This window comes from Tiliqua scincoides, chromosome 2 (assembly GCF_035046505.1).
Source record: "Tiliqua scincoides isolate rTilSci1 chromosome 2, rTilSci1.hap2, whole genome shotgun sequence".
Taxonomy (NCBI): Eukaryota; Metazoa; Chordata; class Lepidosauria; order Squamata; family Scincidae; genus Tiliqua; species Tiliqua scincoides.
The window spans coordinates 132,944,006-132,963,197 of record NC_089822.1 but is presented as its reverse complement, the minus strand read 5'-3'; the positions used below and the strand labels follow the sequence as shown (position 1 = coordinate 132,963,197).

Below are 19,192 nucleotides of genomic sequence, written 5' to 3'. Positions count from 1 at the left end.
TGCGTGTGAGTGTGAATGAATGGAGAGACCATTTTGGGCGACACTCATCGGGGGACCCACATGTGCTCCAAGAGATGGGGGGGCGCAGTGGCACATCTTGGGGAGGGGAAAAGAAGGAGGGAGCCCCTCTTACTTTCTGGCCGCTGGGCGGGCGATGCTTTGGGGCGGGCGGTGCCGGGGGCGGTCCCGCCAGTCCCGTCCTGTCCCAGGCCGGGCAACGAGGGAGGGACTGGGAGGCAGCCGCCGCCTAGCCTCGGCGGCTCCGCTCTTTCTACGGGCACCCAAGGAGGGCTGAGCCGCCCCCGCCGCCCCGGGAGCCGCCTGGGCCGGGGATGGGGAACACGGAGAGCGGGGAGCCCGGCGGGGGGTCCGGGCTGCTGCCGCCCCCGCCGGGGAAGGTGCCCATGCCGGATCAGGGGGAGCTGGAGGAGAGATTCGCGCTGGTGCTGGTGAGCGACTCCCTTTCCCTTTCTCTCCCCCGCCCGATCACTGGGTGGATTCCTCCCCCCCCATGAGAGTGGATTACTGCAAACCTGCCAGTGAAAAGTCCCAACTGAGCCCCACGATTGGAGGCTTCCCTCCTGCCCACCTTCTCCATGGGTGCAGCTGGGGTGCCTCGGGCTGCAATCCTGTCCACTTTCCTGGGAGTAAACCCCACTGACTGTAATGGGACTTCTGAGCAGACATGCAAAGGATTGGGTTCTGGGGCTGCAATCCTGTCCACACTTTCCGGGGAGTAAGTCCCATAGACTATAATGGGGCTTTCTTCTGAGTAGAGATGCCTAGGATTGGGCTCCCTCCTTCCCTCCCTCCCTCCCTCCCTCCGTCGTGCTCAACTTTTCCAGGCACTTTTTATGGCCTCATCAGATGTGGGACACCATTCTGGTCGCTTTTCATCCACGATACTTGGGGGCTGCATCCATAATCTCCGTTTGGTCTTCTGCAGGTCTTCTCCATCTGGATCATTCCTTATCCTGGTCCCCAGGCGATTCTTCTGCCACCTAGATTCCCCTTTGCTGATCTAGTTCAATAACTCTCCCCTTCATGTTCTGCAAGATCCCTAGCAGTTCTTTCCAGCAGATCCACTTCACTCCTTTCATTCCAAAAGATCTGCTCATTTCATCTATAGCCCTGAGCTGCTCTCATGTGTCATTGGGCACCCCCTTCTCTGGGCTTTGAAGCAAATCTCTCATAATCCAAGCCCTTTTTAAGGCCCAGTACTATCCAATTTTCCAGTGCTGGTGTAGCTGTGCCAATGAGGCATGCTCTGCACCCCTTGGTCGAGGGGCAGTCACTGAGAGCCCAATCCTATCCAATTTTCCAGTACTGGTGCAGCTGTGCCAATGGGGCATGCACTGCATCCTGTGGTGGTGGGGCTGTCACAGAGGCCTCCTCAAGGTATGGGAACATAGGATTAGTTTTACCTTGTCATCCAAGATCAGTGATTTTCAACCTTATTTTTTCATAGCACACTGACAAGGCACTAAAATGGTCAAGGCACACCATCAGGTTTTTAACAATTGACAAGGCACACCATGCTGCCAGTGGGGAGGCTCACATATCCCATTGGCCCTATTAATAAATGACATTCCCCCAAATTCCTGTGGCACACCTGTGAACCACTCGTAGCACACCAGTGTGCCATGGCACAGTGGTTGAAAATGGGTGTCGTAGATCCTACTAACTTTTGGTCTAGAACCTAGTGTCTATCTAGGGTAGTGTCTAGGGTAGATCTTTTGTCCAACAGTTTTATCTTGAAATCTCAACTGTATATCCCACTATTCTGTCCAAGATAGATTATAGGCTAGGGAGCTAGGGTTCATTCTCCTTCCGCATCTGTCTCCATCCTCTGATCCTTATCACATAGGTGATTCCCAACTAAAGTGATAGTCAGATCTTTCTTCTTTAGGAGATGGTCTTATTCACTTCACTCAGGCACAGATCCTCTTTGATTTTTTACTCCAGTGGGTTAACCTTTCCACTTCTCAGCTGAATTTTAGGTAACTCCCAGATATTCTTGGATACCTCCTAAATTCTCAGTTTGTATTCCCATGTGGTAGATCCCTAGCAGGTTGCTGCTACCCTCCTTTTTGTGTTAATGAACTTGCATGTCTATCCCCCCCCCCTAGACTAGTCCTAATCCATATTCAGGATTGTGATGGCGGCTCAGATGTGGCAGAATTCATTCCAAAAGAATATTCCTGAAGATATAGGATATGAAGAGCTGAGAGCGGCCTTCAGAGGTGACAAGGAAGACACGTGTAGTTCGTCGTGGTGTTTGTGGAAGTCAGACAGAGTCTGAGCCAATCTGCACATCGCGCAGATGAGGTGGTAGAATGCTGGACTGTACCAGACTGCACATGAGTGTATGTATGTGTCATGATTTTGTAAGCTCACTGTGTACAAAGTCCCCAGCATCTGAGAAAGGAATATGCTAAACCCGACCCTTTGATGTGCTAGTTTACCATGTGCGTTTAGCTTTTTATACAGGACAGCTTTCAAAAGTAAGCCCTTTCCACTCTAAGCTGTGCTCCAGTGGTGCAGTCCAGAATTTGATCCCATTATTCTGCATGGTCTTTAAACAGGCTATTGAAAGGTAGAGGTGCTTGATTACCTTTAGAGTCCTAGTTTATGCTATTCACATAGTCATTTAACCACCTGTCTTGGGCCCAGTGATGCTTTTCTGAAGTCCTCGTGCTCTTTGCAAAGTTGAGCAATGCCCTGTGGTTTTCCCTCTAGGAGAATTCTCTGCCAGTCCAGGGATTTTTTTAAATAAAACAATATTCTGACAGATGGGAATGTTTAGACTCTCATACTGTGGATGAGCTGTAAGAGATGCTTGTTGTACTATGCTTGGGGGGATTTCTGGGGCTTTTTTTTCTTGGTTGTGGAAAGTATGATTTTCTTCTTTTTTAAATTCCACTCCAGCGATGTCAGAATGACAGGAAGCTGACAGCATGTGACACATAGTTCCTATTCACTCTGTAACATGCTCTGCTCTTTCAAAGTTCCAGTTGCCCTCAGATTTGTGGGGTGGTTGTAGTGTTGCGCATGTGATACTAGGTTGTTAGCAGTGTTTATTGGGAGTGCATTTATCTGATTTACAAACTGCCAGGCTCTGCTAGTGTAGCTTCCTGTGAACTGGCAGGCAGATGGGAATAAGACTGATCTCTCTTGGTAGTGGTTCTGGTCTTTGGGGAAATTTGTAAGCAATGCTCCATTTCACTACAGAAAAACCACAGAGAAACCTGTGAATTTCAGGCAGGTGGTTTTTTTTTTTTGTTTGTTTTTTGAAGAGCACGTTTCTGGCTCTTATGGTTGTGAAGATTTTTTTGCAAGTGTGTGGATCATGTCTACTGACATCTCAGAAGCAGAGGGCTATCTGTATTTTCCAGTGAAAATCTTCTGTGTGCCATTGTAGTTCTTTTCCCTTTTGCATTAGTTGCAAAACCAAAATAAAAAATGAGTAAAAATGGTAAAATTACGTGCAATAGGAGAAATTGTGCATAATATATTTATTGGACATGTAATTCATCTGTTTTCTGGGGCAGAACTTGGATCATCTGGGTGCAGAATTGTAAAAACTTTTTTTTAAATGCGGAGTACCACATCCCTACGCAGCTGTGAAAGTCTTCAGGCCAAAGGCCTGAAGAAGAAATCCTTTTCATGTTCACAGCAGCAGTCATTCTGGTACCAATGATTCATTTCTTAAGCAAATGTACTTTTTGCCTGCCCCAGGGCAGGTTTGCGCATTATGTTCAGTACATTATAGAGAATGACACAAACTGGAGCTTTTTCTGTGGTGCAATTTGAGAGCCACTCTAGCTGTTGGTTAGGTTCATATTTGCCAACAGTATGCCACAGTGCTACCATTAATCCTCTTCCATTCCAGGCCCAATGCAGCTGATGTGATCTCCAGTTAAGGTCTCCTGATCTGGAGCAGAGGGCAGCTTCATTCCCTAATGTCTGCTTCTGCTTTCCATAGGTATTGTGGGGCTTTGGAAAAGCAGTGGTCAGAGCATGGTGGTTATTCTCTAAATTTACAATATAGGACAAATAGACCATGCTTTCAGCTGCAGTGCAATGAGAAATGTTAGTAGCCTTTCCACTTGTCAAGCTGGATAGCCATATGTGCTGCCTTGCATCACAGCAGTTATGAGTTACAGGTTTGGAGGACAGAGGCATGTCTCTGTGCATGCCTGTGTATCCCTGCTTCAGTGTGATAGTATTAGTGGAAGAGAGAGAGAGCATTACAGAGCATGCTCATGTTGTCCTCCAGAATATAGTTCTTCACAAAGGATCCATGTCTTTTAGTCTGATCCTGGCCTTTCCCCACATCATGTTGCAAAGTGTTACTCCGACTCATGAGGATGAAAAAAATATTTAAGACCATAAGAATTCTTGGTTGGATCAACTGGCCATCTAACACAATACTTCAACTACCATGACATCTGTTGGCAGTGCCACAGGTTAAGGTTGCAGTCAATACATCCCTGGGAGCAAGGTTAGGAGCAAGTCCCATTGAATTTAAAGGTGCTTACTTCTGAATAGATGTGCATGCAGTTGCACTGTAACTGAACCAATAACATGTTTTAAAACCTTCTCTGAACTTCTTATTCACACTTGCCACTTAATTGTTGGACTTGTATGCTCTAATCCCACTCTCTCTCATCATCAGTTTGTTTAGCTATTTGACTAGAGAAATTATATAGCATGTCTTTTGTCTCATTTTGAATTTGCATTTAAAAAAATTTGCATAGGTTACTCAGATTATTTCCTTCCGTGCCATATTCCTGACAAATATTATGCCTCCTAAGTTATTATTAGGGCCAGCAATTCTGGTTGCCCAGGGCCCTGAGGCAAAGCCCTGCACTACTACTGGCCTACCACTACTAATGGTACACAGCAATGTTTGGAGGTTGGCCTGGTAGATGGTAAGAGGGAAACTTCCATAGTGGAAACTTCTGTTTTGTGATGAATAAGAGCTTCCCTAGCTAGTGGGACCCCCTCCCACCTGCTTCTGCCCACCTCTGCTTCTCTCCCCCCTCCCTGAGTTGGAAAAGGAAAAGAGGATAATAGAGCAGAAGAGTAAGTAAGGAGGAGAGGTGAGTGCTCTGTCTCAGAGTTCCTTTTTCCACTCTGTTCTCTACCTTTTTTGAACCCTGGGTGTAGAAGGAAGAGCAACTGAAGTCGAAGTATTTGAAGTGGTAAGGGACCCTCCAAAGTGTGGTGGTGACATGTGACACATTGTCTCAGGTGCCAGGAGAACTTGAGCTTGCCTTGGCATCTCCAGAGATGGGTCTGCAAAGTGATGGGAAAGGGTTAGGTACTCTTTCCCCACAAACCACTGTCCTGATCCTTCCTGTGGCTATGTGAGTTTTTAAAAAGGAAAAAAAAATAATCCATACAATAACAGGGACATACTGCCTGTAGGGTATTTGGCCTTAAGAAGCCTCTGTAGCTTCTGTCAGGCACTACTCACACACGTTCAACTGAGCTGCATTGTCTTAGCCATAAGGGCTGGTTCACAAATTACTACATTACTGGATGCTGAGAGCTGACATGCAGTAGTATTTAGTAAATGCTGGCTTTATAGAAGGCTAATTTCACAAGTGCCATTTAATGAGCTTTGTTGTTGGTGTACATATGTGAAAGACAGAATTCCAGTTTTAAATGCATGTTCGCTGGTTGGGTTTTAAACAGATAGATGATAACGTAGCAAGGTGCTTTTACAATTGCATTTCAGCCTTTCTGTATTTTTTTTTCTCCCATGAACAAATGCTTTATATTTAAAGCATATTTTTTCATCCTATGCCCAACACTTCTTTTTTAACCTCTTTCCCATACAGGAACATGTCTCCTGTAGTTCCCTTACCTGATTTTTCCTCCTTTTGCATGACCAGACCCTAGTGAAATAGCGATTTTTGATACTGCCCTTTTTTCTTCTGGTCTCCTGTGAACACGATCAGATTAGGAGTATTTTGTTTTCCCTTCTCTTTCTTCAAAAGGTCATGTATGTGCACTAGTGGTACTTAAAAGAACAATGTGACACTGATGAGGCTTTTCCCAACTATACCATCTTCACTAGTGACTAGAGAGGGAGGGCAATGAATGAAATAGCAGTGGGACACCTGGGCAGGTAATGTATATGTGTGTTGCACACTGCCAAGACTCTCATCAACCATGCTATTATAAGATTGCACCTGGGTCTATCTAACATCCAAGGTAGACAATCAGAGAGAGTGTCTTCCCCTTCAGTAGCTGGAGAGCGTGTGGTGATATTTAAAAATGGGAGAGGTGCAACTTGAAAATGGTAGTAATGCACGTTAACAGAAGCAGGGGAAGTTCCCTGAATGATCATGAAATGTGCAAAGCCTAGCTTCACTCATACATCTAACTGAAGAGGAAATATCCCCTTCAATAGTTGATAAAAACTCAAGGCTCATACTTTTGAATTTTGAGGGCAAATTCAACATCTGAAATGCTATTGAATTTGGATTTATTTTTTTTAATGGTATAGCTTTGCTCTAGTTGCAATTTACAAATCACTGTCTCTGCCCCAGTACTATTTTCTTGAATGGGCTTGTGTGAGAAGCTTTCTTTTTCTTGTCTTTTTTTCAGTGAACAAGGGTTGTTTTTTTTAAAATGCCAAATATAAGTTTATATGCTCATCTTGTATGTAGTTCAGATTATAAGCCAGTCCAACCGTGTTTAGAACACTTCAGGTATTGCCAAACACCAGTTGAACCATGAGCTGAACACATACTGAACCATTTGGAGGAATTAGGCACATGTAATATCTGCTACAATCCTAGTTAGCAATTAGTTTTAGAGGATGCACTGGTGTACCTGGGTGGAGTAAGGGGGGCAAATTCCCCGGTGCGCCACACCTCTGGAGCGGCACTGCTGGGCAGCCGCCCTGCCTCCATCTCCCCCCTGCCACCTCTGAGGAGAAATGCTAAGATGAGGGGCTGGAAACAGATGAACCAACCCACTTCCTTAATCCCTTAAAGCAGATTGCCATTATGCCCCATTGTCCTGATCATCACTCTCTCCACACACATCTCTTGCCTCTAGTGGACAACGAGAAAGGGGACCGATTTGGCTTTGGGGACTCGAGTTGCTGTTCCTTACATTATAAGCAGAACAAAAATAGATCATGTTGCATTAGAAGTATATATAAGAATAATAAATACCAATTGTGTGGGTATTGCTTTGGCTGCCAGTTAGGTGCTGGTACTGACCTTTAAAACCATAAATGATCTGGGCCCACCCTTCCTTAGGGAGCAGCTTTTCCACAGAAGCTCTCTTGCCCATTGAGGTAAGCTTGGGAAGCTGTGCTTTGAAATACCATTCTAGGACAGATTACATTTGCTGGGGCTGGGAGTAAGATATTTTCTTACTTCTAAAGTTGGACTATTGGAATTCTCTTCCCAGTGAGGCTTCCAAATCCTTTACCAGCTTTCTGAAAATATGTTTAAAAAGCATTTACTGAGCAAGCCTTTTGCTTTGCAAACTGTCTCTCACTTTGAACAAATTATTTAAACCACGCATTTAATGTTCAGCTACATATATACTCATACTATACATTAAGCTCACAATAAATATTACAGAATATCAATATTAACAAAAGTAACCACCCAAGAAAATAAGTCGTGTTCGTAATAAACTTAGTACATGCACAACATCAATGCATCTAACTGTGTATTCTGATTTGTGTAGCCATTCCTATGTACTGTATTATGAATCTATCTCAACTCATATCATGAATTTAACTCATATCATGTCCTAAAGTCTATCGCTTAAAACATATTGTGATTTTCAATAATTGTATTAATTTTAGGCTATGGTGATCATAAGGTGGTTTCAAGGTCTTAGGCAGAGAATTTGAATAGCATCTGAGGCATAGTTTTCTCGAAAGTGATAAAACTTTGAGTGGGCCATATCACTTCAGATTGCAGTTGGGGGCTCACATATTGAAAAGATCCTCAATACAAAGATTTCCCTCCACATAGAAAATTATAACTTTTCACCCATATATCTAGTTTTCTAATGTAGAACAAATTGTTTGCATTTTGAAACATTTTATGGTGCAACCTAAAATGGCACAGTCGAGACATTGATTTACAGATCTCATATTTTCTACTCAGTTGTTCTTCTTTGTTTGTAAATATGAAACCTTCTCTAATAAAAAGTTAATCTGTACGAGAACTAGGCCTTAATTCGAACTGTACCTGACAGGTTCTGGCAAGAGGACAACAGTGCCTTGGTGTGAGGTGTATACCTTTTGTGCAAGCTTTCTGGAAGGGAGCATCACCATAGGAAACCTGTATACCAGGGGTTTCCAAAGTTTTTGGCAGGAGGGCCACATCATGTCTCTGACACTGTGTCAGGGAAGAATTAATTTACATTTAAAATTGGAATAAATTTACATATGTTTACATAAATGACTATATTAAAGATGAACTTATATGAATGAATGAAGGTCTTGCAATAGCTCAAGGCCTTGCACAAAGCAAGGCTGGCCTTTCCTTTGCTGCCGCTACTGCATCACAGATGTGAAACAGCAAGCAGTGGAGGGAGCCCTCACCCCACAGCTTGTACAAGGGGTCAAACAGTCGCCGTCATGCTGAGAGCAGTTGTGTTGGGCCAGTGTGGGCTCCAGGAAATCTCTGGAGGGTCAGAGGCTCACTGGAGACTGGGGGCTCCCTGAGGGCCACATTGGGAGCCCTTGAGGGCTGCAAGTGGTCCCAGGGCCAGGGTTTGGGCACCCCTGCTGTATACCATCTGCAGGCCCAGTGTCATGCTTGAAGCCTTTTATCTGACAGAGGAGGAGGGTGCCCTTGTGCACATGCTCTTGGAAGAATGGCAGCCAACTTTTTTTGTAACAGTTTGTGGAAAGACAAAGGTCAGCTTTGAAAACATCCTGCCTTTTTAGTTTTTTAAATGTATATATTGGTGTGTGGGCTTTTTTTTAAACCTGTAAATGATTTTTGAATCCTTGTATGCAAAAGTGGCATAAAAATAATGTGAACCCATGCAAATTCACACATTTAGCTTAAGCAAAAGATATTGCTTGGGAAAAATGACCGGCATATCGCTCTCTGCCTAGGCTATTGAGGTAGGTTAATTGTGTCAAGTGGTCAGAAACCACAATCCATAATTATTTGAACCATGATGGTTAACTGAAACAGTTCTGCAAAAAAAAAATAAGCTAGTGAAGCTATTGCTTGAGCAACATACAGCCTAATCCTATCTTGCACTGGAACAGGCAGGCCAGGAGGCCTGCACTGTATCCAGCGCAAGTTTGGGGCCAGAAGTGGCTCAGCCGGAGGCAAGGGAAACTCTTTACCTGGTAAAGCACCATGGCCCCAATGGGTCTCCTCGGACTTGCACCACCTCAGGAGGTGGCACAAGTCCAAAGAGAACAGAGTGGCTTGGAGCCGCTCTGCACTGCTTGGAGAACGGGGTTGGGATCCTGCACATGCCCTTCCCCCGCCCCAGAACATCTCCTTCCCGCCTCCTTTCCGCCTCCTCCCGCCCTCCCCAGACCGCCCTCCCTCTCCAAGTTGGCATGGAGGCTGGATGCAGCCTCCATTAAATGTCCTGAGTTGACTGTGTGGGTGAAAGGGCATTATTGGGGAGGGTATTATTTACAGAAGAGGGAGGAATTGTGAGGAAGTGCCTGATCACATATACATAGCACTGAAAAATGTCCAGTTGCATTTATTAAAATGGAGTAAGGTGATTGGCACTTCTCGGAGCATTGTTTCAAGCTTCTTTATTCTTGGTTAGATTCAAAAATACTTTCTCATTGCAATCATGTTTTTCATTTTTAAGAACATATTAAGCTCAGATCTGTTTCAAGAATGATACTATGCAAGATGGGATCTCTCCCTTTTTCTTGGTCTTAAAAAAAAAAAAAGGAAAAGAACTCAAGAAGAAACCTAATTCAATGGAATCCAGCTGCCTGGCTGGGTTGTATTTCAGAATTTGGACTTCCGGTTTGAGATTTCAAAGGGAGCTGTCTCTGGCAAGGGACTGAATTTCCCACACAGCCATAGACACAATTGCTGACGGGATGACGTTATAGAAGCATATGGCATCCCTCCCTGCACAGTTAGCTCTGTATGATGATGTTGGGTAGAAAAGGGTGGAAATAGCTATCGGTTTCCTCTCGGCTTGCTTCCAGCGGGAGAGAGAGAGAAACGCGTACATCTTTGCAACGTCCCATCTGGAAGAAACACCCAAGGCTTTATTCTGGCAGGGGGACTTAAATTCCTTCCTATTTGGGGGGGGGGGGGAGAACGGAAACTGATGTTGAGAGGAAATAATAGCCCAGAGCCCGAAGAGCAACCTAGCTGGACTCCCCGCAAAGCAGGCCGAGCAATCTAGGGAACCAACTTGGAAACTCTGCCCAGTAGGACCGGTTGCCAGGTCTCAATGGAGACCTGAACTATAAGGCTGTGGTATGGCCGTGCTGCTGGGATTGCACTCATGTTGCATCACTTCCCTGGAAACAGCTTCTCAGTGAGGGGAAGGGCTTGCTTTAGGAGACTTTATTTCACACAAGATGGAAGTACTTGCTCAATACAGTGCTGGGGAATGAAGCAGGAAGTCAGGAGCTCTGGGGCCTTATCCCTGCTTCTAAGAGGAGAGGAGAGCAGATCATGTACCATCTGCCAGAGCATCATAGCAACCGCAGCCTAGCACTTCTTCCTGCCCTGGAGCTGGCAAAATGGCTGCCCATGCTTGAACTAAAAGCTGGTTCTGATTTCATGCCAGAGATGGTGCACAAAACAAATGTTTCATGTGAATAGGACAATCTTTGAATTCTGTCCCTCAGTCTGGAAATGGAAGAACTTGGAATCTAGTCAGCTCTGCTGGGCGGGTGGGAGCTAGGAAGCTTGGCTGTTGTTCTTACTAATGTGGTCCCCTTGGGTGTCCTGTCACTGGATGCCTCAAATCTGCTACCAACATGTAGTGCTCACGATGGGTGTAATTAACAAGCAAAAATAGCAATTGAGGAATAATTAGAAAGCAGCAACAACCAATTCCAGACATGCAGTGCTTTGGTTTCCTTGCTGCCAAATGAATTTGGGTCTCTGGTGACGATGTCTCAGAGTAAGTTGGGTGGGAGCAAAACCTGTGTTTGAAGGGAAGTATCACCTTGTTGTTCTCTTCTGAATACATTCTTCTCTTTGTTGCCTATAATTTGAGAAATGCAGCCCCTGAGCAGCTTTTCCTTCCTTACAACACATCACCAGATTGTTCTTTCTTCCCAGTACTGGGACATAAAACAAGGGGACCTAGGTCTCAGGGCTGTTGCCAGGCTATTTTGTACCCTAGGCGAAGCTAACTACTTGCACGCACACCCCATTTTTAAAGTAAGACTTTTAATATTCCATAGCACTGCTGTGGTATTTATCTTAAAGTAAAAAATAGTCAGTTGTAGTATTTACATGGGTTAAGAAAAAGCTGAGGCTGCAATCCTAACCACACTTTCCTGAGAGTAAGCCCCATTGAACAAAATAGGACTTACTTCTGAGTAGACCTGGTTAGGATTGTACCCTAATATGTCTAACACTGTGCCCATCAGAGGTCAGGATGGTGTCCCTCTGAGGACTGCATCCTGGGCAACTGCCTAGTTGGCCTAATGATAGCACCAGGCCTGCTAAGACCTGCACTCTGATTCCCATCTCCAGTCCATCTGACCTTCCCTTCATCTAGGATTGCCTGTTGTTCCAGGTGGGACTCTTGTAGCTTTAGCAGATGTGTGACAGGCAGACATTTCCTCTTCAGCGTGGTGACAGGGTACACTTCAGCTGCTGATTTCTGTGCAGTTTATGACACCAGTGCCCTGCCAGAAAGAATGGTGGCAAACTTTCTAATACAGCAGTTCTGGATGAAAAGGCATGGGAATGTTTTTTGGCACCACACTGTAGAATTCAGTTCCTAATTTTTGGTTATCTTCACTTCCTCATGCAGGTGAACAGAAACAGGCACTCTTCCATTCTGCTGATTCTACATGTTGGTTAAATATGCTGTCCTTTTGGCCATGCTTTTAGCTTTTTGCACATTTATCATTTGTTCACAATATATTCTGCTTCCATGATCCATTTTTCAGGAATGCAGTGGGGGTCTTTATTTGGTAATTTCAGAAAAGACAGAAAAAGGAAAGGTATGGAGGCTGTGAGTAGGCATTTTCTAGTAAGTAGTAGCAAGAGCGAGACTATGGATGCTCTGAGATGCTGCTAAAATAAAAAATTCTGCAACCCATGTAATCATGCAAGTTTACATATGTTTTCTTTTGTGCACATGTATTCTGCTTCTGTTAGTCATAGTGTAGGATGAAGACTCTAAACCGTTCACCTCCTGAACATAGGAAGTCTTGTTTGTTTTCATCAGGCAGTTCCTACACCCATTCAAGTCTTTTTTTCCAATCTTGAGGAACAAAAACTTCCTTTTTACGAATGAAAGCCAAGATCCTCAGGATGCAGAATTCTGTTTCTTATGACAAATCCTGCACACATGCAATGCAGTTGTGGAATACACACAGTCCTGAAGAGAGAGAGAGAGAGAGAGAGAGAGAGAGAAGAGCAAAAATGGGGTTTGAAACCCCATTTCCTAACCACTGTAAACTTGGCCCTGATGTTTCAAAGCCTGTCCCTACAGCTATAAGTACTAGAAACCTATTTTAAAAGAAAATCGAAATTCTTAGGCTGCCGCCAGAGACATCAGAATACAGGGATCTGATGCAGTTCTGCAAATCTAAAAAATGGATTTTTTGTTCCTAATTCTCAAATTTTAGTGTCAGTCACATAGCTTACGAAGAATCCCTATTCTTATACTGATATTGTGCATAACATGAGAAGCAGATTCAGACAACTGGTTCCTTTCACCCCAGTCAAAATGCTAGTAATACTCAGTTAGAAGGACTAATAGTCTGATGCGGTATAGATTTAATTTTTTCAGGTTAACTGGTTGTTAAGCAGGATGGTGTCAATGGTTGGCGAAGTTGGGTGCTGTGTGAGGGCCCACCCAGTCAGACCAACCCCTGAAAACTCTCAGAACTAATGACAGTGCCTACTGAGTCATCTAGGAGTAATTGTAGTATGTGTGCTTGTGCATGTGTGCCATGGGAAGGTCCAGGCAGGGTTTTACCTCAGGACCCTTAGCAACTTGGAACCAGGACTGTTGTAAGATACAAGCCCACTGTAAGATTGACAACCTCCAAACAGAATGACTGTACAAGCCACAGCTGCATAGTCTTCAGAAGAATTGTTATTGATGGTACCTTTGTAGTGAGTAGGAATAGCAGCTATGCTAGATTTAAAGGCATGGGGTATGGGCATAGTCCAGCACTCTTCCTGAAATGAAGGAGGCCTGGGTCTGGTCATTGTCTGGATGGGAGACTGCCTTATGTACATTGTCTTCAGTTTCACGATGGAAGAAATGATCCATTATATGTTGTGGTGTGGGATGTAAAGAAAGATGTTTTCCCATGACCATTTATGAACTTCTCTGGGTGCAGCTGGTGTGGGTGTGGGTAGGGAATTGAGACCAGAAAGATGTAAGTATGGTTTTGCACAGGGCTTTTGTGTGTTCTTCGAACCCAGCACTGTTGATATTTATATTTACCACACAGATTGCATCTTGGAGAACAGAGATGTGTTGTGACGTCCTGTGCCAGTGAGGCATGCAACATCTCTGGTGTTCTGAGGTGTTCTTTGAGAGGTCTTCTGGAGGCCTTAGAAGTCCTTCTGAGAGGCTTTCTCAGAAGACCTTCTGAGGGCCAGAGAGGCCGTGCCAGAGTGGGGGTACAGTCAGGGTCAGCGACTGCTTGACTCTGCTGCAGAGTCTGCCTTGGTCTGGCCTTGGCTGCCCGTAGTTGCTGGCATTATAGTTGTTCAACACCCATGTCTTTGCCTCATTGTGAAATAAAACAGCTGCCTTTTATAGTTTGCAATGGGTGGCATCGCACAGTGCAGCGAAAGAGGTATTATTAACTTGAAGGTCATGCCATGTGGTGCATTAACAGGAATGAATAAGGTCAAGAATGGCATTCAGGAGTGCTGGGGGTAGTCAGATGACTAGAAACCAACACAGGTGATGATGACTTTTGAAAGAGAGATAAAAAGAGGTTATATTTCAGCAGATTGATTCATTTTAGGGGAGGAGGCTGTGTCCACATTAGTAGGTCTGAAGGGTGACTATATACACACTGTCCTCAAACAGCTTTCCTTTTTATGGAGATGTGCTTGACAGAGGGATGTATAACATCTCTGCAAGGGTCAAACCTCCTTCCCTTTTCCATTAATTAGTCTGCACATCATTATAGGGACCAGAAAGTCATCAAGCCCACCCCACCCACAAAGAGGATCCTCCACATACTTTGCCTTCACCCCATAAGCGGCTTAATCGAAACCACAGTGGTAGGCTCAATCAGAGAGCAGCAGTGAAGGAAGTACACCATCAGGTTGACCAGATGCAAAGGAAGGGCAGTATAGTATGTCTCCTCTACCTTTAACGGTTGTGCAGCAGAGAGAATTTGGACAAGTGCACTTTGTCCCGCAGGAGCAAAGAAAATCTGCACGTGCTGAAATTCCCACTTCTACAGAACCTTGATCAGAGTCGTGCTGTCCTCCTTGGCATCTAGTCACTCTGCCTGTGGTGCAAAGCAGATATCTCCACATGACTCAAGCAAGGGAATGGTTTCCAGGATCACTGGTCAATAACAGACATCCCTTGTTGGTTTCAGATTTGATCAGATCAACAGCCTTGACAGGATGAAAGGTGAGGCAGCTGCCCCAGGGGGCAGATTTTGGAAATATAAGGACATCAAAATGCGTATAGTCTGATCTGACCGATGGAATGTGATGTACCAGTAAATTCTAGTGCGAAAGCCCTATTGCTCTTACGTTGCCTCCATTCAGTGAGGCTTGTGAAGGAGAATTTCCTGATGGATTTTACAATCATCAGCAATGTCAGGATAGTTATATTCTGCATCATGACGTCTCACATTCTGTGTTCTAATTAGACTAACGCAAATTTGCTTATTATTTTGGAGTAACGTTGCAGAACTTGGATTTGGTATCATGAAAAGGTATGACAGGCAAGTGAGAGGAGGTTTAGGGTGTATGGAGGCTACCAGGAAGCCTTCACATCACAACCTCACATCTGCACTGGGCAAGGCTTTCTTTTTTGTTTCCTTGCAAATCCCAAAGGCCAACTTTTGCTTGCCTGTGATTTATGAAAGACAGAGATTTGTTGCCATAACTAAACATAGACAGATGTAGTACAAATCTGTTTTTGGAGGCACTAACTACACATTTTGTGTGAATGGAGCCCTGATGCTGTTCATTGGTGAATTTAAAAAAAAAAGAAAGAAAAAAGAAAAAAACTGCTTTGGAATGAGGTTTTGGGGTTGAGAAGATGTGTAGGTCTGTGTGTACAATGCTTTGCATTTGCATGCATGCGCTTAATGCTTTCCCCATCTCCATTTTTCCATTCAAAATTGCCTCCTCCCCAAGCTGTTTTTCTTTAAAAAGATCTGTGGCTCTTATTTAAGTGAGTGGGCCAGGCACAGTTAGGTCCCTGCAAAACATGTAGTTCTTTGATGGAGCCAAGATGTGACTTTTGAGCACCCTCCCTTGCTTGCGATTGCAGTGCTGCTCCATTGAGGGGGAGAACCGTAGCTCAGTGTCAGAAACATAAGATCCCAAGCACATAAAAATCTCTGCACAGAAAAGATTCCAGATTCAATCCCTGGCATCTTTAGGTAAACAATCCCAGGTAGCAGGGTTAGGACAGATCCCCGCATGAGACCCTGGAGAGCCATCATCACCCAGAATAGGCAGATGGATTAATGGTCCTACTTAGTACAGTATAAGGCAGATTCATGTTCAAAAATGCACCTTGGACAACACAGGAGTGGAATGGGCCTTCCTTTACATAGCCACATCAGTTCAGTATCTATGCATCTTTGAGCTGTTTCACACACGTCATTGTAACAAACCTGGATTTTTACCATTGAATGCAGTGCTATACATTATAAGCGCCTGTGTTATGTTCTCCCTCTCCATAATGTGTAGTAGCGTTTATCCCGTATAATGACATCATGACGTGGGGTATATCTCTGCTTCCAGTGGCTGCAGTCAGTGAGGTTGGGCAGGAAAACACAACATGGTGATCATGACATGTTACGGGATGCTGATGCTGCGTGTTACAGGAAAGGGGAGCAAGGGTTGGAGGGGATTGCCTCATATAATAATAATAATAATAATACAGGTATTTCTATTGAGATCCGGCCATCATCCATTCTCACAACATGACCGAGCCAACGCAGGCGTCTCTGTTTCAGCAGTGCATACATGCTAGGGATTCCAGCACGTTCCAGGACTGTGTTGTTTGGAACTTTGTCCTGCCAGGTGATGCCGAGAATCAAGATGCCGAGAACTCGTGCAAGGAAAGCGCCCTACAGGTAGACCACAGCTGTGATACAAGGACATCTGCAAGAGGGATCTGAAGACCTTAGGAGTGGACCTCAACAAGTGGGAAACCCTGGCCTCTGAGCGGCCTGCTTGGAGGCAGGCTGTGCAGCATGGCCTTTCCCAGTTTGAAGAGACACTTGGCCAACAGTCTGAGGCTAAGAGGCAAAGAAGGAAGGCCCATAGCCAGGGAGACAGACCAGGGACAGACTGCACTTGCTCCTGTTGTGGAAGGGATTGTCACTCCCGAATTGGCCTTTTCAGCCACACTAGACAATGTTCCAAAACCACCTTTCAGAGCACGATACCATAGTCTCTCGAGACTGAAGGTTGCCAACAAAAACAATTTCTATACCGCCTTTCTTGGTCAGATTTCTCCTTAGACTTTATTCAAGGCGGTTTACATAGGCAGGCAATTTAAATCCCCATAGGGATTTTTACAATTGAAAGAAGGTTCTATCTTTCAAGAAACCACAACATTCAGATGTTTCTTTCTTGATCTGGTCGCACATTCTGGCCTCCATCCTCCCACGCTCAGAGCAGATGGAATAGCTCGGCTAGGCTTGTCAGCTGCTTCAAGGTCGCATGGTGCCGGTGGCCTCGAACTGGCAACCTTCGGATGTTATCTTCAGGCAAATGGAGGCTCAACCCTCTAGACCAGACCTCCTGCCCAATCATATCTCCTCCTGCCCTCATATCTCCCCAATAGTGTAGTTCTACCCTATAAATACAGTATATCCATGCAGGGAGCTGTTGCTGATCCTAGCTCTTTGATGAGCATACCTTACACTTAATTGTCATACTCTCATATAACATTAGGTGTCCTCTTAAAATAAAGTATAATGTTTGAAGTACCTGCTATCTTCACTAATCTGGCTAAGCTGTCATCTGCTTTTCACCAGTTGACAGTGGGTGGTAATACTTTCGAGAGTATCAAACCCACAGAGCTGGAAGACTATTCTAGCAATGTTGTGCTTCAAATAAGAGATTTGGACCATTGGTCTGTCTAGGCCAGCCATTTTCAGCTGCTATGCCATGGGCCATGAATGGTCTGCAGGTGTGCCATGGGAGTTTGGGGGAGTGTCATTTCTTAGTAGAGGCATTGGGGGATGTGAGCCCCCCGCCAACACATAGTGTGCCTTTCAATTATAAAAGAACTGATGGTGTGTCTTGACAGTTTTAGTACCTTGTCAGTGTGCCACGAGACGAGGCACACTGGTTGAAAATCACTGGTCTATGCCAGTGAGGTCCACGCTGGCTGGCAATGGCTCCCCAAGGTTTCAGATGGGGTCCTCCCCAGCTCTGTCTGGAGATGCCAGCGAATGATCCTAAGATCTTCTGCATACAAAGGTGGCTGTGATATGCAGAAATAAGGGATGGCCCTTTAAAATGAGAGCATTTCTGCAAAAAGGACCAAGTTCATATTTGAGCAGTAGCAGAGCACAGAATTGAACCAGTATTTCTGGCAAGTGCCTGAACCCCTTAGTCTCATATGGCAGAGATCATACATATGGCCTGCCCGTTATTCAAATTTCAGAAAAAAGAGCTTTCATTTTGTTTTTCAAAAGCAAAGGAAATGCCGACTTATGGGGCGAGAGCGGAACAGAACCACAAAGACAGGAAACATAGGCGGACAGGCTAAGGCTTCAGGCGCCCTGATGGTGTCCGCTGCAAGTATAGTTAGGCTGTGATCCCCTTCATACGCATTAGAAAGGATGTACCATTAAACACAGAGAGATTTACTTCTTAGTCAATATGATGTGGAAAAGGAGGCCACTGCTCATAGTTGAAGTTTTAATACTCTTTTAAAGCTGTTTCTTGGATGAACAGGACTCTGTGACACCTGTTGAGGCTGTGGTTTGGAGGCCATCAGTCATTTTAGCAACATGAGAACTGCCATACTGGATCAGACTCACGATCTATCTAGAACAGATCAGCATTCTGTTGTCCAAAGATGGCCTCCTTTCCCTTTAAATTTGCAGATAGATTGGGAGACCTGCTTTAATAATCCCAGAGTCCCAATTTGTATGTCAAACAGCAGATAACAGAACGTGGTTATACCAAAGATCAGGAAGGGGGGGGGGGGAAATGGGTGGTAGAAGCCACCCTTGTAACTTGCAGCCTGCTCCAAAGTAAAGGGAGAATGTCTAGGTCGCAATCTGGCACTTCTGCATCTAGCCACCCTAGTCCCAGGCCATTGGTAGTCAACAGGTTTGCTCTTTGAGTTTGTGTTTCTGGCTAACATGTCTAGCAGTTGGAGTAGCACTGATAGACTGTGGTTCTCAAATCTTTTACCACTGGGACCCACTTTTTAAAATGACATTCTGTTGGGACCCACCGGAAGTGATGTCATGATCAGAAGTGACATAATCAATTTAGGGCGCAATCCTAACCCCTTATGTCAGTACTTTCCAGCACTGGCATAGTAGTGCCAATGGGACATGTGCTGCATCCTGCAGTTGGGTGTCACTCACGGAGGCCTCCTCAAAGTAAGGGAATGTTTGTTCCCTTATCTCAGTGCTGCATTGCCCTTATGTCAGTGCTGGAAAGCACTGACATAAGGGGTTAGGATTGCCTAACCTAAGCCGTGATTAGCCAAAGGTCTCATTACACAATGCGCTTGTGCAATTATTTTGTATAGCTTGAAATTCAAACATTCAAAGCAGAATGCAGACTTGGATTCTTCGCCAACCACAGTCTTT

At 44.8% G+C, this 19,192-nt stretch overlaps 1 protein-coding gene across 5 annotated transcripts in view; it reads left to right on the top strand.

Moving 5' to 3' along the window:
- Positions 1-231: 231 nt before the first annotated feature.
- FMNL3 (formin like 3) overlaps positions 232-19,192 on the top strand; it is a 106,230-nt gene continuing 87,269 nt past the window's right edge. For all 5 annotated transcript variants that reach the window (XM_066615729.1, XM_066615727.1, XM_066615728.1 and 2 more), the window contains exon 1: positions 232-449. In XM_066615729.1, coding sequence (XP_066471826.1) covers positions 333-449 — 117 coding nt within the window. In that variant the 5' untranslated portion in view covers positions 232-332. The remainder of the gene's footprint in view (positions 450-19,192) is intronic.